Raw genomic sequence first — 27,121 nt, 5'->3', positions numbered from 1 at the left:
GAACACGTGGAGAGAGCGGAGCAGAGCAGCTCAAGGCGAGAGAGATTAAAGGCTAATATTAGCTTTTAAAAGAAAAACTGCGTCTTACAGCATGTTTATGGTTGAAAGTACGCGTCCCGTTGTCTCGCTCAGCTGTGTAACTGTGGGTATTTGTCGGTTTTATGACTATAACCCTCCTTAATGGAGTCCTTCAGGTTATAAATATGTAATAAACCTTATACCATTCCTGAATGTTCTGCCTGAAGTGTTTGGGTTCAGGACCTGCCTGGTGGGCAAGGTGAGTTAAGTCATGCAAGATTTTTCACATTAAAGTTCAGTCTGGTTTAAAAAGAGAAATGAATGGAAACTAAAATGTAAAGTGTTACTATTATTTTATTGTCTGCACATGATATAATATGGTAATGAGGTAGTAAAGTTCTGAGCCTGCAGTGCTGATTTATGCTGATTGTTCACGCCTGTTAATGTGTGTTTAAGTGAAGTTGGTTTTCTAACTTTTTGCCAAAGTACACTCTTAAAGAAGGTTCTTCAGAATGGTTCTGTATTGAACTACGAGTACTCAAAGAAACATTTGCATGAATAAAGGGTTCTTTGCATGGTGAAACGGTTCTTCAGACTGATGGAGGATGTATTGTATATTGTTCTATATAGCACCTAAAAGGGTTCTGCTATGGTTACGATGTCAAGCTTGTAACAATAGAGGAACCTATTTCGGTGCTATAGAGAACATTTTTTTAAAATGTTTTCTATGGTTCCATAGAGAACGCTTTCAACATACAAAAAGATTCCTTTGACCATGCAGATGGTTTCATGAGTGTTCATGGTTCTATATAGAACCTTTTTCCTTATTAAAGAATTCTTGAACACTCTTTTTTGCACTTTAAAATACACTCTTAAAGATGGTTCTTCAAGGGTTCTTTAGTAAAGAAAATGGTTCTGTATTGAATCATGAACACTCAAAGAACCCTTTGCATGATCACAGGGTTCTTTGCATGGTGAAATGGTTCTTCACATTGATGGAGGATGTGTTCATTGTTCTGTATAGCACCAAAAAGGGTTCTGCCATGGTTATGATGTCAAGTTTGTAACAAGAGAAGAACCCATTTTGGTGCTATATAGAATTTTAACCATTTTCAGAAAGGTGCTGTATAGAACCATATGCAACACATTCTCCAACAATCTGAAGAGGATTTCAACATACCCAAAGAACTATTCACATTATTAAATAATTCTTTGTGTTCATGGTTCTATATAGAGCCATTTTCTTTACTAAAGAACCCTTGAAAACTCCTTTTTTAAGAGGAAGATTGTCTTTTTCTCTCTTAAAATCAAGATTGAAAACAAGGTCAGCGTTCTCTTTAATGTACATGATTGATTTTAAGAGTCTTACATAGACTCCAGGCTGCTCACTGTCCACTCTGGTAAGCTCACTATAATTTGTGTTTTCTGTTGAAGGAGCTTCAGATTGGGTCCAGATCCTCATGTGGTGAAGTTACTGCAGATCTCCAAACTCTGCATGGGTTTTGACTGAGGTGAGTTTAGTTTTCCCATTGAACCATGTGCATTAACTGTTGAGTGATACCTTTCACCATTTTAAAGGGGCATTCCAGCATAAAACCTGCATTTAATAAGAGACTTATCGTATATTATAGTCTGTAGTGTGCATTTGCAGCCGTTAGCCTCATCAGATTGACAGAATCCACGATTCTGTAGTCTTTTCTCACCACACTTACCAGCATGCATTCCGTGAACACATTACACAAACATTAGAAATCCCAGCAATGCTCAGGAAATCCTACTGCTGGCTACTCAATGAGAGAGTAAATACAAAGAACTTGTAAAGAGGAGAATTTCCACTCTGTAATGTGTTCTGGGTTTCTCAACCGCTAGAGGGCGCTCCTGGGCAAGTCCAAAATGAATGGGTTGATATGGAGCATTTGAGCAAAATCATAGTTTATAAATGCCTAAACATTTTTAATATAAAAGAATACAATCATTTCCTGAACAGCATGAAACATTTAAACACTGCTGTTATATTTTTAAGAGCTTTTAAACTTGAGTTATGAGTTTAAAACGGCGCCTCATCTACGTCCATAACGCCAGTGAGCGCAAACAGCCAATGAGCTGCTCCGCTCGCCAACCAATCAGGACTCCCTCTGGTAATGTTAGCGTCCTGCTGCCCAAAACCTGTTTGCTGTAGAAAAAAGGAAACATACAGATGAGTTTTCTTTGCTTTTTAATGAAGCACATACTTCTACTTTCTAAAATTAAAGGAAAGTTCTGGACGAGTGATTAGAAACTATTTTAACTTTACGTTTTAGCCATTGAGCTCCATTCATCCCCATTTATTGAGGACTCGCTCGCGGACGCCCTCTGCTGTTTTGCAGTCGTGTTTTTGATATAACGGGGGAAGTAGGAAGTAGCCAGGCTCCTCATTAACCGGCTCTGGTAAATACATCTGTGGTGCAAGCTCACGTTACTGATAGAGCATTACTGACCCCAACTGGTCGTCAAAAATCTTTTGTTAAAGGAATAATTCAGTAAGCTAGTGGGGACAAAAACTGAGCCTGGCTCAGTGCACTCAGACTTCACATTTTACTTCCACCTACAAGATGTGCCATTTAGAAAGGGTTTTCCTGATCTTTTAACAAAGGGACATCTTGCGTTAGAAACTACTGCAGCCCTGCTGTTGGAGGTGAGGAGGTACGTTAGCAACAAATGTAGTGATGGTTACATTTTTCATTTTGGTTGGGGTGCCCCTTTAAGCTTCTAATCTCAAATAAATGCCATGTGCAGGCTGATCAGCGAGGCTGGGTCTGATCTGTGACTCTGTTCTTTCCTGGATGTCTGCTAGAGAGACTGAGGTTGTTTGAGACCTGGCTGTGTTCCTCCACACAGCACGGTTAGATGAATCCCATACAGATACTCAACCCGACGTCAGTTTCCAGATCATTTTTATTCAAATCTGTGTTTTTATAAGTTGTGCTTTTGTTAGGCCTTAAGGCGGTGCTTCCCAAATCAGGACTGTTTGTCACAAAGCCAGATCTTTACATAAATCTGGATAAATGAATTCCAAAGTAAGGACTGACGAATAGGGAAATGAGACAAAAGCTTTAGTTCTCCTACAAAACATGCTCGACTCTGGGCTTAAATTGTCTGGTTGACTGAAAACATCCTGCTTTATGAAATGGTCACCCAGTCACATTTGGCTAATGATCATTCTGGAGCTGAAGTCACATGTTTGAGGGGGGGGGAAAAAACTCTAACAGCCTGTCAAGTGGAGGCAAAGGGCAGCTGTTTTTAAACGAGGAAAAGTGAAAACTGAAAAATGTTACGTGATTTTCATACAACTTCTGCGATGTTCTTGAAGCTGTTATAAATTGTCCTGATAATTGAAGTTTTTGTGATCTCTGGTTCTCAGACTGGTCCCGTCGCTGCCGTTGTGTCTCCTGTCAGGTGGGCCGTAACTGAAGATGCCTTGAGGTCTTAAGGTGAGTCTCATTTTGCCCCTTGAACGGTTTGAACTGTTGAGCGGTGTTCAGCACCAAAATCAAACCAAACCTTGTATCTGTTAAAAAATAAAGACTCAAATGACTTGTGGAAATGCAATACATTTTAGTTTAGACATTTGTGTGAACACAACTGAATGATTTTCATAGTGGGCAAGTACTTTGTGCAGGCTGATCAGCGAGGCTGGGTCTGATCTGTGACTCTGTTCTTTCCTGTATGTCTGCTAGAGAGACGTTGAGGTTGTTTGAGACCTGGCTGTGTTCCTCCACACAGCACGGTTAGATGAATCCCATACAGATACTCAACCTGACGTCAGTTTCCAGATCTTTTTTTTTTATTATTTATTTATAAGTATCTTGAGGTTTTGTTAGGCCTTAGGGTGGTGCTTCTTAAACTGTTTTTCACAAAGCCAGAACGTTAAGTAAACCCAGACAAATGAATTCTAAAGTAAGGACTGACAAACAGGGATGTAAAAGACAAAAGCGTTAGTTCTCTTATAAGACAGGTCTGAGTCTGAGCTTAAATTGTCTGGTTGACAAAAAATCCTGGGTGACACTTTATTTTGAGTCATCCTTTTAGATGAAACAAACACTCAACAGACTCTCAGTAACATGTCAGAAACATAAGAGGGTAGGATTAGGTTTAGGGTTGCGGATAAGGTCAGGATTAGGGCCCGGGTTAGGGTAAGTGTTGGGTAAGGTTGGTAAGGTTAGGTTTTGCGTAATGGAAGAAACTTATTAACAGTGTATTTCTTTAATGTAAGTAATGTATCAACAGAACATCTACAAGATATTTACCTGAGTGTATTCAGATGCTTTGCTACTGCACTGATATGTTGTTGTGTTACTGATACTGTTATGAGTTTGTTAAACTTCTACAAAGGACCACTCCAAAGAAAGTGTTACCAAAGTCCTGCTTTGTGAAATAGTTCCCCGGTCACGTTTAGCTATTGATCAGTTCTTTCTGGAGTGGGGCTGAACGATTTGGGGAAAATGTCTAATAGAAAATCTCACTTTTCTTAATGGCGATTATTTTGATATAAAAACGATTAATCTTTTAGCCTCATTCTGGAGCTAAAGTCATATGTTTGAGCAAAAAACACACTGGAGTCAAAGGCCAGATGTTTTTAAATTTTAAAAGTGAAAACTGAAATGTTACATGATTTTATACAAATGTCAAGTGTTGCCGCTGTTATAAATTGTCCTGATAATTGAAGTTTTTGTGATCTCTGGTTCTCAGACTGATCCTGTTACTGCCGTTGTGTCTCCTGTCAGATGGGCCGTAACTGAAGATGCCTTGAGGTCTTAAGGTGTGTCGCGTTTTGCCCATTAAACAGTTTGAACTGTTGAGCAGTGTTCATCACCAAAATCGTACCAAACCTTGTATTTGTTGAAAAATAAAGACTCTGCAGGCTGATCAGCGAGTCTGGGTCTGATCTGTGACTCTGTTCTTTCCTGTATGTCTGCTAGAGAGACGTTGAGGTGGTTTGAGGCCTTTGCTATGTTCTTTATAGGGAGGCTATAGAAACCTCAGACATGCTGTTCATGTCTAGATTATCTGAGCAGGAGGAAATGTGGTGTTTCACTATTTAATTCAACTTTTTGTCTTTCTCAGATTCTGGCCACTTGGGGATCATCAGTCCTTGGTTATTTAAGATTGTAAGTGAATGCTGACAGACTTTTTGTAGATATGTGTGCCACATGTATATGCATTAAAGGGGAAGTTCACCCATTTTTCAAAGTATCTGCATGATTGAGATGTAAACAATTTGGGTTTGGTGTGAAATGCTTCGTTCTATGGAAAACTTGGTCAGATGTGTTTATAGTAGTGGTGATGGGAACCATATGTCCACCTCTAAAAGCTCCCTCCCAGAAAGTTATTACATGAAATGGCTATGGAAACGTTGGCTAATGTCTGACACATTGATTTAGATAGATAAAGATAGGTAAGACAGATACATATACTAGGCAGAAATGAAAATAGGAATAAAAATAGACATAAATTGGGCAGAAATAAAAAAAAAGACAAGTTAAAGTATGGTAGAGAAATAGAAGTTATAGTATGAGAGAGTATTAAGAAGACAGACTTACATAGATTTGAGTGTTTTGGGCCAAAATCTTTAGTAAAACCCACTCCTGCTGGAGAGGTGAATGCAGTTGTGATGCAAAATAGACCCCAAAGAATTACCACTATTTTACCATCAACATGGCATATAAAAACTCAACATACGTGTAGGTTCACTGGTGGTTTTGGATAGTAAATAAAATGAATGTATTTGTGTTGTAGACATCATGACACCTGGTTCCTATCAGCACCACTGTAAAGAAATCTGAACCATTTCACACCAAACCACTCTGAATGACTTGTGGAAATGCAATACATTTTAGTTTAGACATATTTGTGTGAACACAACTGAATGATTTTCATAGTGAGCAAGTACTTTGTGCAGGCTGATCAGCGAGTCTGGGTCTGATATGTGGCTCTGTTCTTTCCTGTATGTCTGCCAGAGAGACGCTGAGGTTGTTTGAGACCTGCCTGTGTTCCTCTAAGGCACGGTTATAGAAAACCTCATACAAATACGTTCACTCTGGCTGCGTCTTAAACTCATTAGTGCACTGTTAATGACAGTGTACTGTATTTTCATAGACCATCTCTTACGGCACAAAGTGGATTGATATGCAGCCTTTGACATTTGTCAGTCATTTAAGATCTGTTGTATCAGTTTCTCTCACTTGTCTTGCAGGAGGCCGTCCATTGCCCAGGTGTTGGACTGTGAGAAGAGACAAAAGCCTTAAAATAAATGTGAAAAGATCTCGATCTGAATTTCCTTTATTTCCAGATGCTCAGTATCAGGGTTCTTGTGGAGCCTTGAAACATCTTATTAAAGCTTTAAATAGATTTGAAAAAATGGTTGTAAAGTGTCTGAACATGTCTTTTGTTTTGTTTTGCTATTGGATGTATTAAACTCTAATAAATGCTTAAAGACTATGAAGTCATTGTGTATATAAACCCAGCTCAGAACCAGAAATATCCTGCTGACAGTGGTCTTGTGGTCAGAAACTGACCACTAATAAAGCTAGAGGATGGCAAAACTGAAATGCTGAAAAGTCACACCATGCATACATCATAAACCATGTATCTACTGTATGTTTGTCTAGCAATGCAAAGAAAAATGTTTATACTAGTATCTGTTTTGTTTCTTTAAGATATTAAAAGCATTGGTACAAGTCGATATGAGTTTTCAAACACTGTCCACTCACTGTCCACTATTAGACACTTCTACCTTGTCAGTCCACCTTGTAGATGTAAAGTCAGAGACGATAGCTCATCTGCTGCTGCACAGTTTGTGTTGGTCATCCTCTAGTCCTTCATCAGTGGTCACTGTACGATGTTGGCTGGATGTTTTTGGTTGGTGGACTATTCTCAGTCCAGCAGTGACACTGAGGTGTTTAAAAAACCTCCAGCAGCACTGCTGTGTCTCATCCACTTGTACCAGCACACCGTCAGTGTCACTGCAGTGCTGAGAATGATCCACCACCCAAATAGTACCTGCTCTGTGAGGGTCCATGGGGGTCCTGACTACTGAAGAACATGGTGAAAGGGGGCTAAAAGAGTACACAGACAAACAGATGGACTACAGTCTGTAACTACAAACTGCTCCTAAATGTATGTGTGCATTTGAATTAAACGCACTAACATATGGGTGTATACATATGTTAGTTTGTTATTAGGTCGCACCCCAAGCAAAATATTGACCAGTTATGATTCAAGTACATCTGAATAAGGTAAAGCACAACTTCCATAATACATTATAATTTTAAATAATAGAAACAAATGATAGAAGTGTGTCAGGAATGCTTCAGAATGCATTAAATACACAGCCAGTGAACTGAATATGCATGTAATGCAGTGAATGCAGAGGGAAATGAACTTCATAGCCTGTGCTGCTAATACAGAGCCAATCTGATGCACAGCCTGTTTAAAGCAGTGCCAAGTGGGAGAAGTTTGAAGGACGAGGCTTCCTCTGCTTTTACTTTCACTTCAGACTGAACTCTGTACCGCGCCTGTTTGTCTGCAGGAGAGACCGAGGTGAGTCGATGAGTATCAGCGTTTATAACCACCATCTCTACGAAAATAGCCAGTCCTGCTTTCTATCTGGAGCGTTTCTGATGGTCTTCAGTGGAAGAGTCTCAGTTTGGCTTCCTGTTCGCCGACTTCTTATTCGAATTCCCCGTTCCACCTTAAATGGGCAGCTGCTACAGTAAAGCGCTCCAGGCGCCAGAATGTAGGCTGCGACATTTAAGGTGGAACGGAGAGTTCGAATAAGAAGCTAACTTCAACTTCGTGTTTGCGATTTGTACTTTCACTTTACAGGTTAGTCTACAGATGTTGGTGACATGAAGTCGCTCAGATGAGTGATAAATGATCTTTTTCCTAGTTAAACACTCAGAATATAAACTTCAGTCCTTTTTTAGGCTACAGACTCGATATGGCTTACTAGAAAGAGCAGCACCTGCTTAGCCAGGATCAAACAGACGTGCAGGTGGGCAGAGGGGCCTAAATTGACTTCAGTTTTCTGATATTTTAGTGAAAGTGAACTTCCATGAAGTCTAAATTCTCCAGTATTACCTTACAGAGCTGCAGGGGGGTCTTGGTACAGTCACGTCGTGCTCGTCATCAGTGTGAGGGGGTCAGGATGGTCTGACCCCCTTTCATAGCTAAAGATAATGTCAGGTTTTTAGTCACAGACTGTGATTTTGCTGGGGATCCTGCAGGGTCACTTTTTTTGCAAGACTGCAGCTGGACATCAGAGATTATTTCCCATCATGCACCTGGTGGAGTTTACAAGAAACACAGATGAACCTTCTAGATGGGAAGATACACTGGCTGAGCATGTAAAGATCTGAGGCTCAGCCCAGTTCAGTTCTCTATAGTACTGTGTATTCTGGAAGAAGTATCTGTTTTTCTTTTCCTTTTTTACTTAATGTTTCAATGTTTTCTCAGTTTCTATGTTTGTTTTTATAGTTTAATTCAGGGGGGTCAAACTCGACCACTAAACGAGCCATAGTAAAAAATGGTCACACTTTATTTGGATGGTCCCCTATAGATGCTCTACAGATACTTACATCATTAACAAACTTTCTGGTGATGTTCAGTTGATCATCAACAACATTAGGGTTAGGAGTAGGAGTAGGTGTAAGTTTTGCCTTGAGGTTAAGGATAGGGTTAGGTATAGAGTTTAGCTATAGATTTAATAAACTCTTTCACACTGAACTTCAGGTTCAGCTGAATTTAATGGGTATTTAGTTGAATGCTATTGAAAGGCAGACTGAGCATTTGCAAAGAATCTATAGTGAACCATCAAGTTACATTCAACTTCAAGTTCAGTGGCATTTAATGACTATTCAGTTGATTGTTGCTTAAATATATACTGAACATTTACAGAGAATCTACAGTGGACCATCCAAACAAAGTGTTTTATTATATTTATTTATTTATTTGTTTGTTAAAGCTCCCCTCAAATGAACAGAACATGTCTTTTATGATCACACATATTGCTATATGCTTACAATTTACTGCTGAAAGCCAAAAATCTTAGACGCTGTTTGTATTATTTTATTAAAATATCATTTTTACAGAGCAGATCACTGAAGAGACGCCATCTGTTTATAGTTTATAGCCCAGATTTGTGGACAAATGGGTCGACTTGCAGTAGACAAAAAAATTGTTAGTTCAGCTTCTTTTATTATAAGGGTTTAAAATTACATCACCCATCTGTTTGACTGGAAAGAGGACAGTTACAGCTCTCATACGACCCCCACCTTTTGAATGTAGCTTATGAAATATGAAAGTTATAAAGAATATGACGAAATGCGATTTGGAACCACTGGTGGTCTCAAGGAGATGAAGAGTTTAATGTTGTGCTTTGAACCCAACTGGCCATTGTTTATGTCTGTCAGTTGAGCAGCTCTGTGACAGCAACCTGCCACTAAACATGCTCCTCCTGTCCGTGATGATGGTGCAGTGGGTGGCCATTATCCTCCATAATGGAGAGAGGTTTGTGCAGTGTCCTTCTCTCGGGCACCTTGACCACAGAGTCCAGTTCCACACCGACCACTGACCCGGCTCGCCTGACCAGCTTGTCCAGTCGCATCTTGTCTCTCTTTTTCATGCTTCCTCCCCAGCACACCACAGCATAAACAAGACAGCTGGCAACCACGGTCTGATAGAACATCTGCAGGAGCTTCCTACAGATGTTAAAGGACCTCAGCCTCCTCAGGAAATCATATCACTCAATCAACAATACTGAATCGCTGCATATTTCATTGATCTGTAAATCTTTATATCAAATTAAAGTAACTGCACATTTTACAGGTTAATTAAAATGATTTTGGGTGATGATCTGCCAGAGTATACAGCTCTACAGTGAACTGAACTGAGCTGAGCCCCAGATCTTTACACACCCAGCCAACGTATCTTCCCATCTGTTCCTCTACAGAGCGGAGAAGGAAAAAGTTCCTCTTCTTGTAAATTCCACCAGGTGCATGATGGGAATAATCTCAAAAATCTAGTTGCGGTCTTACAAATAGTGACCCTGCAGGATCCCCAGCAAAATCACAGTCTGCGACTAAAAACTCTGACACTGTCTTTTAAAAGTCTTTTCAGAGTCTTCTAGTGTACGATTAGCATAAGACTGTCTTTTTGGATCAGTCTGGTCTGAAATAGTTCACATGAGTCCATTAACTCATTCACTGTGTTATGCTGAAGCTTCAGAGTGTGAGCTGTGAGCAACAGTACAGCAGTTCAGGAGCTGGACCCACAGAGCAGAGTGAAATCAACCACCAAAACAGGAGTTCAGGGCTACATTTTGAAGGATAAATGGACCTGAGAAAAAAATAATATTGTTTTTATTTCAAATAGACCTGAGCTGACGCAGAAATATTCAGAGTACCTGGAACTGAGTAAACTGAAGTATCTTCTGTTCACCTATGTGTCTGTTACTATTAATCTCAATGTCATTTCTTTCAGTACTGATGTCAGAATGGCGCGAATGGTCCTTGAAGTTCGTGGAGTCCCAGATATCGACCCTTCTGACCGAATGGTGGACCAGCTGAAGATACACTTCTTGAGGCGCAGCAACAATGGAGATGATGTTCTAGAGGTACTTTACCCGACCTCTACTCCAGGACAGGCCTACGTCATCTTTGAATCAGAAAAAGGTAAGATTAACATCAATAGTAATAATAATAATAATAATAATAATAATGGATTAATGAAAAATAGCATGTAAGTCTAATAGCATTGAAGTCTTTGTGAGCCAATGTCTTTTGGCTCATTACATTAGCCTTGTTACTGGAGGTCGGCGATATGGCAAAAATATATATGACATTTTCATTATACACATTATGTCACAATATTTATTTTTTCAGACATCTGATCAGTTGGAACAAAGAAAAAAGATACAGCAGTGCTAAATTTTTAAAAATACTACCAAAACAATGAATACAATGACTTTTATTCAATATTTCACACACTGTGTTGCACTAAATCCAGTTAAATGGGACTAATTTTGCTCTCTTTATGATGAATCATGCAGTTGGTAGTGTCTACAAGCACTGACGGTGTCCACGATATGTTTAGGAGAGTATATTGTATAGTATTGTGACATAATTTATCACAATATCGATAAATATTGTCTTATTGCCCAACCCTAGTATTTGCATTAGCCTAGTGCAAAACATTGAAGGCTTATCTTGGCTGATCAGGTTTATTGGTTTACTGTGTTTATTGAAACACACTTGCTCTTAGTTTCAGGTCACAGTCCAGTCTGAGGGAGTGCTGTCTAATGAAGTTGATTACTTACCTGTAATTTCCAACTTTACTCTGCTTTAGTTCCTGGCGTCCTGCAGTGCACTCATGTTTTGGAAGTGGACAGCAGATTTTATCCAGTCCATGTCCAGAGAGCTCGTCAGTCTGAGGTGAATATGTTCAGTCCATATTTGACATACACGACTTCAGACCAGGAGCATAAATTGGTTTTACTTTTTTAGGGGTTATTTTTGAAGTGAAAAATATACAAAAATATCTCTCATAGGGTTTTTCCTTTCTGTGTGGAGTTTCATGTTCTCCCTGTGTCTGTGTGGGTTTCCTCCCACAGTCCAAAGACAGGCAGTCAGGCTAATTGGACATGCTAAATTGCCCCTAGGTGTGAGTGTGTGAATGTATATGTCTGTCTGTCTGTCTGCCCTGCGATGGACTTGTGACCTGTCCAGGGTGTGTATTCCTACTTAAGTATTTAGGATTGAGACCTACTGTGTCCTCTTGCTAGCTGCTCAGTAACAGTAAGAATTTAGATTACATTAGATTAGATTAGATTAGATTAGATTGGATTAGATTAGATTAAACTTTATTGTCATTGTGTAGAGTTCAGGTCCAGAGCCAATGAAATGCAGTATTTGCATTAAACTTGAAGTGTTGTTTTCATAAGAACCAGTTTAATGTTAGTCATTAAATCAGGAACATGTTGCAGCAGTGCGTCATTAAATATCAATCTATTTCTGAAATCTTGTAATAGAAAATAGCGATTTTTTCTGATAGCATAATGCTAATTTAATTGCATTTGTTATGAGCTCTAGTGTAACGCAGACATTTGAAACTTGTAACTGGCCTTCAAAGAACATTTTCTTTGTATATTAAAATTTATGTTGTAATTTTACTAGTTCTAGTTCTAGTTACTCCATCAGCGAAGACCAAAATTAAATCTTGTCTATGAATATTTCTGGATGAGCTCATTAGCCTGTTAGCTCTCCGCTGAGCTGTTCAGCGTATTCTAACGAGAGCAGATACAGAAAGTATACAGCTGTATGCAAAAGTTTAGTCATCCTCAATCGTCTGACATATTTTGTTTATTTTATGAGTGTAAATAAGTTGACATGCTCTACAGCACGTGTGTCAGGATCCAGTCCTCGCAGGACACAATGCATCATTACACACTCCTGATTCAGCTCATCAGCTAATTAGCAAGGCCTTCATGAACTGGATTCAGAGTGTTAGATGAGGGAGACGCTGATCTCCACAGCACTTTGGTCTGGGAGGGTCTGGGGACAGTTTGACGTGCCTGCTCTACAGAGAACACATCTGCACATTTTAATACACGGTTACTGTTTATTTGCTAAATTTGACATACTGGGGGAAAATAAATTTTGGCCTGTGCAAAAGTTGTGGCACATTTTATAGTTTTTGTTGTATTTTTTATTGTTAAACTCTGCAAAAAAATTGCACTAAAATTTGCAGAAAATTCTGTATTCAAGTTTGTCCACTGTAGAGGACAGATTAACTTATTTTTACTTATAAAATCAGCAGATCATGTCATCTGACCCCTCTTCCGCAGATTCTTCAGATCCATATGTTTAGCAGATTTCCATAAATCATAAATTCCACACATTTTCATTAATCTAATGACTTTTTAATTTACTCTGCTTTATTTCTTTATTTAACAAGAAGATTTATGCTAATTTCCTTAATATGATCTGTTGATATCGTCACAGAGAAAAACAAAATTGTAACTTTATAGGAGAAGGCAAAAACTTTCATTACTTTTAATGTAAGTTAATGTTAAAGAGGTTTTACTCCAAGCAATTTTGGAGCATTTCTATTGGTCCATCACAAATCTTTCACAGAATGTAAAGGGCAGCTGTTGAGCTCAAATGATGTCAAAAGATAAAAATCAAAAAATTGAAGATATTTCTTTTTTTTGGACAGCGATGATAATATAAGCATAATGCTGTATAACAACATTAAAACCACATTGCTGCATAACTTTATTGTAAATATATTGTATTGTAAATATTATACACAACAATAAATTACATTCATAATGTATATCACATTAAAAACATTTTAAAACATGTATTTTCATAATGCAGTATTGTGATTATATTGTATGTCCAGTGAGCTGTGCTGTCTAAACTGAGATTGGATGATTTTCTGTGCTGTTTCAGGTGGACATGGGGGTTGAAACCACATTGGATATTAGTATGTTCCCAAATCCGCGGGAGGCCCTACAGCTCATTGAGGAGCACGGCTTCGAGGTAACCAAACCCAGCACAGGCCGCCTCCATTTAAAGGGGTCCTTCCTCAATCTGAAGCTTTTACGAAAAAAACTCACTCACCTTCTGGCCCAGGGTGTCCCGCTCCAAAGCAGATCTCCTCCAGCTCTCTCCAACGGATACTCATCAGCTTCATCAGCTCCTGTCTCCAGATCAGAGCCTGATCGTTTGGAGGACAGATATATTGCCAAGTCCTCATCAAAATATGGTCATTTGATTGGCAATGGAGTGCATGTGTGGAACCGGAGCCCCGTGGTTGATGGTGCATCAGTATTATCAGGTGTTTCTCCAGCCAGCCTCACTCGGCCACAGCCCACCTCTCCTGTACATGGAGATTCAGACTCCCCCAGGAGTCTTCCCAACTTGCATGCTGATTCTTATAGTAGGCCAACGTCCAGCCGAAGAGAAGCAAGCGTTTTAGTGGACCGAGACATCCTGGACTATGCACTTGTCTATAGAGAGGATGTTTTCAAGGAAATGAATATGAACTATGGTGCTGAGATGAGTGTAATAGATGATAAAGACATTACAGTGGTCAAGTTTTTGGGAATAAACTGTCAGAAAGCTCAAGCGAAGCTCCAGGCTCTCATTGAGGATATTGGACCCAAGTTGCGCAAACAAGAAATAAACCTGAAAGAATACAGGCCTGTCCAACAAAAACAGATACGTGACAGAATCCAGCATTATAAAGACTGGGGTGTTGTGATCAAGCAAGACGATGACACTATAAAGCTGGTGGGAACTTCTACAAGGAGCTTTTTGGTGATGCAAATGCTGCTGGGAATGAATGATGACCCGTCTACTTCCAGTCAAAGGGGCAGAGAACTAGAGAGGGGCTCAAGACTAAGACGGAGTTCCTCGCTACAAAGAGAGCATAGGGTCAGCAGTGTTAGGGAAACTGACCAAGGACGCAGTCCTAAACCTGATTATCAGGCCAGTGCAGCAAAAGACTATTCTCCTTCACACTATCAGGAGGAAGATCAGTCAAGAAGAGAGCCACAAAAGCGCCCTCCAAACGAACAGCCAGGCAGGAGACGCAGCAGCTCTGTGGATAGACATAAATACAGGGAGACCAGAGAGCAGCCAAAACAAATTGAGCCACTGCTGCTGCCATCTGGTGGTGAAGAAAAGACATTCACAACAAAAAAGACTCCAACAATTAAAAAATCATTAGGAGCTGGTCTGAATAAATTAACTTCAGATTTTATAAATAAGACACGCTTAAAAAAAGTTTCCTTGTTATGAACAAGGAAAATGCTGTTAAAAATGAGGGATTTCCTTGATATTTAAGCGCAGTAACCCAGCATCGTTTAAACATTCTGCTCTACAGTACATTAAATACACCATTAAATATTAGTTTGAAATATTAAAAAAAAAAATTATATTCGAATGTCAAAAATTTTAAAACAAATATCTGCTGATACAAAGGTTTGGGTCAATTGAAAGCGAATAAAAAGTAAAAACATCCTCTACAGAGAACACACTTCTGCACAATTTAATACACAATTACTGTTTATATGCAGAAATTATGGCACATTTTACATTGTATGATTTACATTTTTCCCATATGTTAAATGAAAATCGCCATATTTAAGTTAGAGCTTATTTTCACTTAGAAAATCAGCAAAACGTTTCATAATTTCACCATGACTATCATCTTGATATCATCCTGCATCCCTAGGAATCAGATAGCCATCATTTAGGTTTATGGCATTCATGATTGTTATAGTTCAGAGTATATATAAATATGTATACTATAACAATCATGAATGCCATAAACATATAAACAAACATGAATGCCATAAATATGTATATATATATATATATATATATGTATGTATGTATATTTATGTTCATTGTAAGTGGTTCAATCAAACAATTTTGATTTATTAAAATGCTTGAATCTGTACTTTATGTACTGTATAGTGTGTATGATATGTATATTTTAAACTGTACATTTAGCAGTCAAAAATGTATGTAATTATTTTAATTTTTGTTTTTTGGAATAAAGAAAAAAACAAAAATGTGAGATGATGGAGATCAGAGCACACTTTTGTACTGTTTCAGATAATTCAGTGACTTTTTCCTCTATATAGCTTTTTAAAATAGGGCAGCTTCTGCACTTTTTAACATATACTTTCTGCTTGTTTTACATATCATGAGTAGATAGTAGCCCCATTTTAAATATAGGTTACTCTATTTCTCTATTATTATTATACTCTAGTTACCATCTAGTGGTGCAATGTAACTGAAGTGATTTGAATACACACACACACACACACACACATGCACACATCACACACAGGTTGCCAGTCCATCACAGATCAGCAATTTGAATAGTAAAGACAAAACAACCACTTCAGGAGAAGATGGTTTAAAATTCAGTGGTTCCCTTTAGTATGGAGGAATTTCATGGTCATCGTTAATGTTGGGGAAGTTACTCAAAAAAGTAATCTAGTACTAATTACTTCCTGGAAAAACTAATCACGTTACTCATTACATCACTCTGTTACTCTGGTCACTCTCTAAAACTCACACTGATCCAGGATTCAATCATTTATGTAGGACCAATTAGCCAGTCAGTGTGAGCATCGTTTAGAAGGCCTGTCTCTGTCCCTGCTTGATTAACCCCTTAAATGGTCAGGGCCCACCGGCAGGCCCAAAGTTTTATTACACACTTCTATAACTTAAGAATAGCTCAGCCAGTTTGCTCTGAAGTCACTGTAGTTACTACATAATAAGCCTTAGTGTGTAATAATAAGCCTGAGATTGGTTTGATTAGGTGAGGCTGACTCTTTAACCACTTTCTCCTGTGCGCAGGACAAGCATGTTATCCTCTCCTTTTGTCTGGAAGAAACAGTGCCATCTTGTGGAAAAAGAAAAGAATGCATTTTGATCATCAATTGACCAACAAAGTGTTTAACACAGCAGGGAAAGTGGGTCAGTCTCGCCCTTATGGGCACAAAACATACATGTACAAACTATACCCTGTGAATAATTTTCCTATGACCACTAAATGGCCAACATTAGCCTCTTTCACTGCAAACTGGGCGGTGCTAATCTTACAAAAGCAGTGTTAATCACCATTCTCAGGGCTGATGTGACTCCTCCCACTTACACAGCTTTAACAAAACTGTATTTCCCACAGTTCCCTGGGACAATTAAATAATTAAATGATTAAATAATGATTCTTGGGCCTGTGTGTTGATACACTGAAAATAGAGTTGATATTTACAGTCCCAAAATATTTCTGAGTGAAACCAGGTCAACACATCTTCTACAGAGAACAACTGAACTAAAATATGGAGTATAATGTGCCATAACTTTAGCACAGGCCAATACGTCACATTCAGTTTCGTCAAATTCAAATAAACAGTGATTGTGCATTAAAATGCGTGTTCTCTGTAGAGGATGTGTTTAATTTACTGTTTATTTGCTGATTAACACTTAGAAAACCAACAAAACGTCATTTCACAGGGGTGCTCAAGCTTTTGCACTGTAGACCCAACAAAAGTTGAAGCCTAAAAGTGAAACCCTTAAATTCTGTAACTAACGTTCAACAGCACTATCCATATATTCATATTTTGGGCTATTAAGGCTTTTATTATGTTTTAGAAGATGAGTCGTGTTGAAAGATTCCACTAACGGGTTAATGACATCATTTACATTTTACTTAAATGTTAAAATTGTGGCATTTCAGAGCTTCATTTTTAGATTTTAATTGCTTTTTAGTTTGTTATTCCTTTGACGTTTTAACATGACTGGAATAAATTTGGAATGATCCCAAAACACATTTATTAAAAGTGCTTAAGACCTCAATCTGTAATACAACCCTATTAGCAGAAAAGTTGGGAAGCTGTGCAAAATTTAAATAAAAACAAAATGATGTGCAAATCATTTAAACCCTATATTTCTTTGAAAATAGTACAGAGACAAGAAATCAAATGTTGAAACTGAGAAATTTTATTGTTTTTTGAAAAATATATGCCCATTTTGAATTTGATGCAAACAACATGTTCCAAAAAAGTTGGGACGGGGGCAAAAAAAGTCTGGTAAAGTTGTGTAACGCCTGGTGGTTAATTGGCAACAGGTCAGTAACATGATTGGGTATAAAATGAACATCTGAGAGAGGCGGAGTCTTTCAGAAGTAAAGATGAGGAGGGGTTCACCACTCTGTGAAAGACTGCACAGGCAAATAGTGCAACAATTCAAGAATAACGTTTCTCAACATAAAATAGCAAAGAACTTTTGCTTTTCATCACCTACGGTACATAATATCATTAAAAGATTCAGAGAATCTGTAGAAATCTCTGTATGTAAGGGACAAGACCAAAAACCAGTATTTGCTGGCTGTGATCTTTGGGCCCTCAGGCAGCACTGCATTAAAAACATACGTGATTCTGTAGTGGAAATCACTGCATGAGCTCAGAAACACTTCTGAAAAACACTGTCTGTGAGCACAGTTCATCACTGCATCCACAAATGCTAATTAAAACTCTAGAATGCAAAGAAGAAACCAAACATAAACAGGACCCAGAAATGCTGCCACCTTCTCTGGGCCTGAGCTCATTTAAAATGGACTGAGGAGAAGTGAAGAAGTGTCCTGTGGTCCAACGAATCAACATTTGAAATTCTTTTTGGAAATCATGAACACTGTGTCCTTGCTTATTTCAGCAAGACATTGTCAAACCATATTCTGTATGTATGACAGCAGCATGGCTTTGTATTGAGTCCAGGTGCTAAACTGGCCTGTCTGCAGTCCAGACCTGTCACCACTGATAACATTTGTTGTGTTATGAAATGAAAATACGACAAAGGAGACTCTGAACTGACGAGCAGCTGAAATCCTGTATCAAATAAGAACGAGAAAACATTTCACTTTCAAAACTACAGCAGTGTCTCCTCAGTTCCCAAACGCTTACAGTGTTGTTAAAAGAAGAGGTGATGAAACACAGTGGTAAACAGGCCCCCATCCCAACGTTTTTATGGAACATGTTGTTGGCATCAAATTCAAAATGTGCAAAACAAGTTTCAACATTTGATATATTTTATTATATTTCATATTTGTAGTATTTTCCTTAATAAAATAAAATAAAAATATGGTTTACATGATTTGCACATCATTGCATCTTCTGCACAGCGTCCCAAATTTTTTGGAAATGGGGATGTATTTTTGACTATTATAATTACTATAGACATTCTGTTTTTTAAAAGCATTATTTACTCAAGAGGCATTTTAGGTCATTATTGTTTTGTTTTTTTTTATATTAAAGTCATTATCAGTCTGATTTATCAGTGTAAACAGAATAATAATTTTCCATAATAATTCTGTTGGTGTGTAATTTCGCACTAAAGCCCATTCTGATCGGCCTTCAGTGATTCTAAACCATACCTGACTGATTTGTACCATTTTAATTCTGTAATTTCGCACAGCAGCTGTTGTATCCCATTGCTGACTGATTCGTCCCACTGCAATTACGCCGTCTGTCAGCTGAGCTCTGCTGATCAGTATCTGGACAGCTCCCTCGACATCCGCTCGCTCTTCCACACATGGCTCGTGGGCTCATTTCCTGCCTGCGCGGTGTGTATTTTAGTGTTGACTGAGTTTGTGCTTTAACACGAGTCCAGTATTGCAGTTCCCCTTTAATGGTAAAGATTAGAGGTGGATAAAGGAAGCTGCTCCAGGGTTGCTGCAAACGTCAAAACACAAAAGGTCAGATTTTGAAGTTCCACTTTTCTGCGGTGAGGTTTCCCATGGCCTGCCCACGTCTGTACATCTGATCTGAGGGTGCTGAGGGGGACTTACAGCAGGAAATGCCATGTTTTCTTTCCCAAAAAGATAAAATTCCGCTGTAACCTCAAGTCGCCTTTACCGAACACATGGCTTCAGTCATGAAATGCTAGCAACGTATCTAACATTTCACGTTATGATATTATAAGGCTATTCAGCCTGTTTCTACTCACTTTTCTATAAGTAATCTTTTCAAATGAGATCATCTTATTGCACTGTCAGATCATTTTCTTTCATTTAAGTATTATTGCTTATATATTATTAAGATCATATCAATGGTGAAATAGTCTGGAAACAGGTTGTATACTCTTGTAATATTCTTTCAATCTAGTATTGAGAAATATTACACATGTTGCCTATATTTAATTCATTTTCGCTTAAAAAAGGATGCATTTTTTCAGAATTGGACTAAACTGCGATGCCAGTGTGGTGTTTGACCATAAACCCCATTAGTTCTCTGTGGACCCATATCCACTCTCATAACTACAGAACTTGCACATTAGTTTCATAGTAAACATGTACTAGTATATATTTTGTAAGGGTTACTGAATAATTCATAGTAGATACTGAAGGATTAGAATTAGAATTCAGAACCGTTGACCAATTGTGGTCACATGGGTCTGCATTTAACCCATGCATGCAGTGAACCAACCCCACACACACACACACACACACAAACACAGACACACACACACACACACACACACACAAACACACTGGGGGGCAGTGAGCACATTTGCCTGGGGAGGTGGGCAGGGGTGGGTATTCACGGCACCCAGGGAGCAGTTGGGGGTTGGGTCATGTCCTGTTGGCTCAGTGGATCAAACCAGTGACCTCCTGCCCACGACTGCCCCAATTAATAGTAGTTACTTAATAATTCATAGTAATTACTGAATAATTCATAGTAGACACTGAGTAATTCATAGTAAATAATAATTATTAAATACTTTATAGTAGATAATGAATAATTAATAGAATTTACGGAACACTTCATAGTATTAATCAATAATTAATAGTAGACACTGAATAATTCATAGTAGTTACTAAATTCATAGTAATTACTGAATAATTTATAGTAGATACTGAATAATTCATAGTACATACTGAATAATTAATAGAATTTACTGAATACTTCATAGTAATTAATCAATAAATAATAGTAGATACTGAATAATTAATATTAGATACTGAATAATTTATAGTAGTTACTGAATAAGTCATAGTAAGTACTGAATAATTCATAGTAGATGTTGAATAACACAGCAAATGTTAAATAATTCATAGTAGTTACTAAATAATTAAAAGTAGTTAATGAATAATTCATAGGTGATACTGAATAATTCATAGTGAATACAAAGAGCACCTTCATGTTGAGGAGTGTATGATAGGAACGTGATGAGAAAGATGTAAAACTCAGGCTGGGTGATATTTATCATTATTGTGATAAAGTTTGTCACATCACAGCATGCTTTTCTGAGCACATCGTCATACTGCCCAGCCCTGGTTTTACTAGTGTTTCATTATGGTGAAACATTCAGTGTGTGTTCTTTAGTTGATGACGATCTCCACAATATGATCAAAAAACATGCTTTTCTGAGCTTAATGTGGACATGAGCATTAACTGCAGAACATAAACCCAACGTTTCATTATAAAGAGAGCACACTTATGCATGTTTAATGGAAATGACAGCAGTGAATGTGTGAAACATTATAAAAATAAAAAAATTATAGTTTTTCTCACTTCCAACTTGCACAACTCAGAAAAACAAAATATCGTGATGCATATCGTGTATTGTGATATTCGATTTTAGCCATATCGCTCAGCCCCACGCAGAACGGCAAGAGAAAGGTATAAAGATAGCTCATGCTGGTCACACTCTCTCTATATATACTCACACACCCATGCACAGGATGACGTGCCAGAGCCTGCAGACCACAGCCCTCACTGACTTGCCTAAGTACGGCCCCAGATGAACCAGTTGAGGCTTTTAGACCACACCCACTTTCAGTCTTCTTCTGCCTCCTCTACCGGCTCTGACACCAGAGCTCACTTCTCTCTCTTTCTCTCTCTCTTTCCTGTCCTCTTCCGCTCTCCTCTCCATCTGTTGGTCCCTCAGGCAGGCTGTAAACGAGGATGGCGGAGCTGGAGGGCTTCGAGTTCGGCAAGTCGGACTTTGTGCTCCTGGATGAAGTGACCATGGAGCAGTTCCTGGACAACCTGAAGCTGAGGTAAGAGAGAAAGAGAAGAAGCGAAACATGCCGGCACTGCTCAGCGAGGAGGGGAGAGGAGCTGGAACCCGTAATCAAGCTAAAGTGTGCTTACTTCATTGAGATAATGACTGAAGTGGGAGTAAAAGAAGCTGTTGAGTGAAGTATCAGGTCCAGCACTTAGTTCACATGAACTTGAACTTCTTAGTACATCCAGCATCTCTCAGCATAGGAACTGAAGTTTGTTGGCACAATCCTTCTCTTTTTTTTTTTAGATTCTTTTTGGTCTGAAATGAAATACAGGCACCAAAGTGAGGAGAGAGCAGCAGTAAAGCAGTCCAGAAGATAAACCAACACAGCAGAATGAAGTTAACTCCCCCTCCTTCACCCCAAAATGAGCTAAATTAGGAATTAGGCACCAAATGTTATTGAAAAAAGTGCAGTAAAGAAGTCAAAGCAGTACCATTTAATGCTCAGAGTAGTACAAATGCATCAGAATTGTACTTAACCCCTTAACATACAGGCTCATTAGATACAAAGGCTTATTATTAAGTAGCTATAGGGACTGCAGTGCAAACTAATGGAGCTATTCATAGGTTATAGAAGTGGGTAATAATACTTTGGGCCCGCCCATGGCTTGTTAAGGGGCTTGTTAAGGGGAGCTGGTTAGTGCCCACCTCTGGATCTGTACTAGTGCTATCAATCAAAACTGATATTATTAAGTACTAACATGCTAAAATTTACCTTACACCAAAACTGACCTGGCCCAAACGGCTCCCAAAGACCCTTATGGCAGCACTCATTGATTGGCTGACTGAAAACAGTGACCTGAACTGTACCGCTCTGTGGCATTAGCCTTAGCTAAGCATGTTTGCTAACGGCCTCACTGCTAAGCTCAATTGAACTTTGAATGGTGATTAAAAAGATACGTTTCAACAGTTTCTGCTTATTAATCTGACGTTCATTTGGCGTTTTAAGCGGTAATAAATGGCTCTGGCCACTCCCAGTTGGGCTTGGATGGCTTGAAGCATATATGAGTCATTGCGTCTGACTTTCCGCTTTGCGACTTACTTATGAAATTGAGTGACTGACAACTGCAGCACTTTTTTTTCTCTCTGCAACTTTCTGTGCGGGTTGTGTCACTGTATCACTGTAAGAGTGAAACAAAAGAAAACGAAGCCCCGGCATTTTGAGTTTAAGCTGTTCGGCTTAAGACGCAGTGACGCAACCCAGTCAGCGCTTAGTTCTCCTCTCTCTCCATCGCTGTACGGTGACGTCATGGGCCGAGTCTGAAACTATCAGGTGACTTCTTCTTTCAGCGTGGGGTCAAAAACATGTTTCTTCACACTTTTTTGTCCACTCTTCACCTTTATTCCAGCTTCCATTCTTTTCAGGAGACTCACTTCTGCAGGGATGTTTTTCCACACCTCCAAAGTTCAGTCTTAGAAGTTGGTTGATTTTCTGAAGTAATCAAACACATTCAGTGGTGTTGGGGTCTGGACTCTGGGGTGGTCAGTCCATTGTTCAGCTTCTTTGTTTGATGTGTCCGTCTCCTTTTCTCAGTGAGGTTCTTCTTGACAGCTACACATCCTTTCAGACCCACAGCGCTGAGTCGTCTTCTCACAGTGGAAGGATGGACAGAAACACCTGTGGATGTTTTTAGATCTGAAGTAGCTTGATTTTCTCCTCTCTCTCAGAGATGAAAGCTTTAAGTGCTGTTTATCAGATGGGGGCAGTTTTGGGGTCTAACAGGTCTTCCAGGTGGTTGTTAGGAGGAACGTTTTCTCTGTAGATTTTAAACAGGCTTTTAAACCTTGAAGCCTTATTTTTTCTTTATCAAGCTTATTTTTAATAAGCATTATTAAGGGCAATTCCACAGATGTTTCAAAATTTCTCCATAAGTAAACGATAAAGATGTAAACAAAGTCATTCAGAGTAGTTTGAGTGAAATGGTTCGCTGTAGAGAAACTTACAGAGTCAGAATTGTTCACAGTGGTGGTGATAGGAACCAGACGTCCACCTCTAAAAGCTCCCTCACAGAAAGTTACTACATGAAATGGCTATGGATTCACTGCACTGATGACTGAGACATTAGTTGATGATAGTGTTGAAACAAGATGCACTAAAACGTAAATAGTTTTAAATACATTCATGACAGAGGGGTACATGCAGGGTGTTGTGAGGCAAAATAGTCCCCAATATTTTCCATATTTATTACTGTTTTATCATAATCTGCATTCCATATAAACTCAGAAGACTCATGTAGGTTCACTGGTGATTTTGGATAGTAAATAAAATGTCTCTATTTGTGTTGTAGTCATGGCAACCCCAGGTTCCTGTCACTGCCACTGTAAAGTAAAGCTCCTTTCTAAAGCACTGTCTCACATTAAACCCCTCTGAATGACATTGTTTACATCTCAGCGATTGCATTTTGTACACTTTTTGAAAAATCGGTGGAATTCCCCTTTGAGACCTATTAATGGGAAACTAGTGGAAAACTACTGCGTACATTATGTGGTTGGGTGAGGAACTGAAGTAAGGTCCCACAGATCCTTTGTTGTGCAGACAAAGTGGGCAGTTTTAGGAGATAAAGATCCGCTGAGCCGATCAGAAAGAATGGCTAATATGTCGGAGAGCTCGGACCGCGCAGACGCACACAGTCATTTGGATTTTATGAAGTAGAGAGAGCGAGTCATCTTGAGCCGCACTTTACACTTCCTGTTCTCACTTCCCACCCTCGTATCACTTCCTGTTGCATATGGGTGGGTGAAGACTACGACACTGTGAGATATGTGCAATGCTACATGGCCTTTAGCTGAACTGCACACTTCACTATTAGGCCTTAGTTATCACCCAATCAGTAATGCACCTGTATTTATGCATTGAGTTATGAAACAGTTCACAGTATTGAGTGATGAGTGATGCTGTACTTGGTGTGAATGAATGCATCAGTTGTCCTCATTGCTTTTGCTACATTATCTCATGAATTTATGTTTTACAGAGACTGTGAAGGGTTTATAAGGGTTTTTTACTCCTCTGCTCCACTTTTAAAGCAAAATATGAAAAGTTTCCAGTGTTTTTATCTGTACTTTTCCCTTATTTATGGACCACTTTGCATTAGGGATGTGCATTTCAGTCAAATTTCATATTCAAATTTGTAAGGCATTTTTCAGAAAATATTCAAATAATATTCCCTCTAATAATAAAACAAAACAAAACAAACAACAAAACACTAGCCACCACCAGAGACAATGACTCTGCACTGTCCCCTGATAACAAGAGGATGCTGGACCACTGTTGGCCCGCTGATGGCAGAGCTGGTGGTTCACTGGTGTTTTGCTCAGTGTTTTCCAGGCGGCCCACCGGCGGTTAAGCAGAATATTAGACAAAAATCCACTTATCATCGCTCATTTTCCACTCACAGTCCAATTTACTGGTTTTCCTTCCTACTTTTCTTTAATTATACTTTGTAAATTAGTTTAGTAAATGATTTTAATCCAGCACAGCGTCAGCAACCACATTTTCTATAAAATCATTTTATATTAGACCGTTTTTCTCTCAGTTGTTTGTAATATTTGTCTTAGTTTATTTTCTAAAAAGGCAGCACGGTGGTGCAGTGGGTAGCGCTGTTGCCTCACAGCGAGAATGGCCTGGGTTTGATTCCCGGCTGGGTGACCAGCGTCATTTCTGTGTGGAGTTTGCCTGTTCTCCCCGTGTCTGCGTGGGTTTCCTCCGGGTACTCCGGTTTCCTCCCACAGTCCAAAAACATGCAGTTAAGCTAATTGGACACGCTGTATTGCCCCTAGGTGTGAGTGTGTGAATGTGTATGTCTGCCCTGTGATGGACTGGCGACCTGTCCAGGGTGTATCCTGCCTTCCGCCCAATGACAGCTGGGATAGGCTCCAGCACCCCACTGTGACCCAGAAGGATAAGCGGTTTAGATGATGTATGTATGTATTTTCTAAAATTAAAGTTTGTGTGCATTTAAAATCTTTTTGAGGAGATTAAAAGATAGGTAGAGCTTTTAAGCAGGACAGTAATCTGGGTGGTCCGAAGGTGGACCAGCAGTGGCAAGGTCAGTGGGGTTTCGACTGTATTAAGCCAGTGGACCGATATATGCTCGCTATCTGGGTCTCTACTGTATTAAGACCACAAATCCATAGTAGGTGACTTGGTTTGAAATTTACACCAAGAAAGGCAAAAATCTAAAGTCTTTAAGATGAACAGACAAAAGCTAACCTGTTTTCACCTCAGCTAACGTTACTAGCCCTGTCATGTCGTAAGGTCATAGCAGGATAGTGAGGAGTTTGTTAGATGATACCAAAGAAAGGTCTTTCAAGCTGCGCTTTGTGCTATCTGCTAACCAGCACCAGAGAAATTAGCTTTGTGGAGCTTCGCCAGGTGTGTGTTAGCCTTTAGCCGGCTGCAGGAGAACTTCTCTTACCTTTACTGGACCAAACAGATAAGAAACTCTGAACAAAATATAAGATGCAGGTTCTTCACTACTCTCTGGTGGAGATAGTTCTTCAGTATGAGCTAACTGTCTGTTTTTACCTCAGCTAATGTTACTAGCCCAGTTATGTCATATTATAAAACGGATAGTTCCGGTTCTAAAATCTGATTGGCTGAGCTGCATTCAAAGCCATTGTAAAATCCAAGATATATCCACACCTATGACCTCTTCACAACAACTGAACTCTGTATTACTGCGCCATGGCTGCTGGTTTGGTGCTAAATAAGACTTGCGGTGGTAATTTGGTGACCAAAAAGTACTTATAAAGTGAAGGTTTTTGCATTAAACAGTGGGGTGTTATCATATGTTCACTGTTATACGACAAAACGCAATGCAAAATTCAGTAATACGACTGCAATATACAGCGATGGGTGACTGAACGTTCTCCTCATTCAGCAGTCCATGGTTGCTTAGCAGTGATTCCACACTCTAAAGGAACTACATTTCTTGGCGGAATACTTGTCGATGTTGATTATTATTAATAATGACTTTTTTTTCTGAAAAAGTGTGTATTTAATCATATTTCATATTGGCCATTTTATAAAAGCAATAAGCCACTTCCCATGATAAAATAGCAGTGACCCACAGCCTCCTATGGCTTATTGCTTGAAGGTCATAGCAGGATGGAGAGGAGTTAGTTAGGTGATACCAAAGAAAGTTCTTCCATGATGTTTTTATATGCTATAGCTGCGCTTTGTGCTATCTGCTAACCGGCGCCAGAGACCCTAGCTGAGCTTCGCCCAGTGTGTGGTAGCCTTGAGCCAGTTGCAGTAACATTTCTCTTTCCTTTACTGGACTAAACAGATAAAACTCTCTGACAAAAACGTAAAATTCAGGTGGAGTGTAGAGACATCTCATAGTTCGTCAATATGCAAACATGCAGTGTTAGTGATTTAAGATAAACACACAGATGCTAACCGTTTGTTTTCAACTCAGCTACTGTTACTAGCCTAGTCTTGTTGTATTTCTCCTCACACCTTTTAGCTGGCAATC

The 27,121-nt window shown here is 39.0% G+C and overlaps 2 protein-coding genes, 1 long non-coding RNA gene and 1 other non-coding gene across 6 annotated transcripts in view; all 4 read left to right on the top strand.

Moving 5' to 3' along the window:
• LOC118805273 lies at positions 1 to 5,686 on the top strand. Its single transcript, XR_005007043.1, has 5 exons — positions 1 to 277; positions 1,453 to 1,529; positions 3,419 to 3,488; positions 4,747 to 4,816; positions 5,122 to 5,686. It is a non-coding gene; the product is annotated as an uncharacterized LOC118805273 (long non-coding RNA).
• LOC118806262 lies at positions 4,913 to 5,046 on the top strand. The gene has a single exon (XR_005007098.1). It is a non-coding gene; the product is annotated as a small nucleolar RNA SNORA9 (small nucleolar RNA).
• A 1,812-nt stretch (positions 5,687 to 7,498) lies between the features above and the next one.
• Positions 7,499 to 15,066, top strand: si:dkey-154b15.1. 3 transcript variants are annotated; one of them, XM_036565960.1, is made up of 4 exons: positions 7,499 to 7,596; positions 10,537 to 10,727; positions 11,401 to 11,486; positions 13,509 to 15,066. In XM_036565960.1, exons 2-4 carry the CDS (start codon positions 10,550 to 10,552, stop codon positions 14,859 to 14,861), a joined length of 1,617 nt encoding a protein of 538 aa, XP_036421853.1. In that variant the 5' UTR covers positions 7,499 to 7,596; positions 10,537 to 10,549; the 3' UTR covers positions 14,862 to 15,066. The 3 variants fall into 3 exon arrangements, with proteins under 3 accessions (XP_036421853.1, XP_036421856.1, XP_036421854.1); XM_036565963.1 differs by having other exon boundaries at positions 7,514 to 7,606; XM_036565961.1 differs by lacking the exon at positions 7,499 to 7,596 and adding an exon at positions 7,614 to 7,881.
• Positions 15,067 to 21,192: 6,126 nt separating this feature from the next.
• Positions 21,193 to 27,121, top strand: part of myo1g (myosin IG) — a 95,333-nt gene continuing 89,404 nt past the window's right edge. Inside the window, exon 1 of the mRNA XM_036565959.1 lies at positions 21,193 to 21,636. Coding sequence (XP_036421852.1) covers positions 21,542 to 21,636 — 95 coding nt within the window. The 5' untranslated portion in view covers positions 21,193 to 21,541. The remainder of the gene's footprint in view (positions 21,637 to 27,121) is intronic.

The sequence above is a fragment of the Colossoma macropomum genome, unplaced genomic scaffold (genome assembly GCF_904425465.1).
Source record: "Colossoma macropomum unplaced genomic scaffold, Colossoma_macropomum, whole genome shotgun sequence".
Lineage (NCBI taxonomy): Eukaryota > Metazoa > Chordata > Actinopteri > Characiformes > Serrasalmidae > Colossoma > Colossoma macropomum.
Note: the sequence above shows the minus strand (reverse complement) of the source record. Positions and strands in the feature narration are given on the sequence as shown.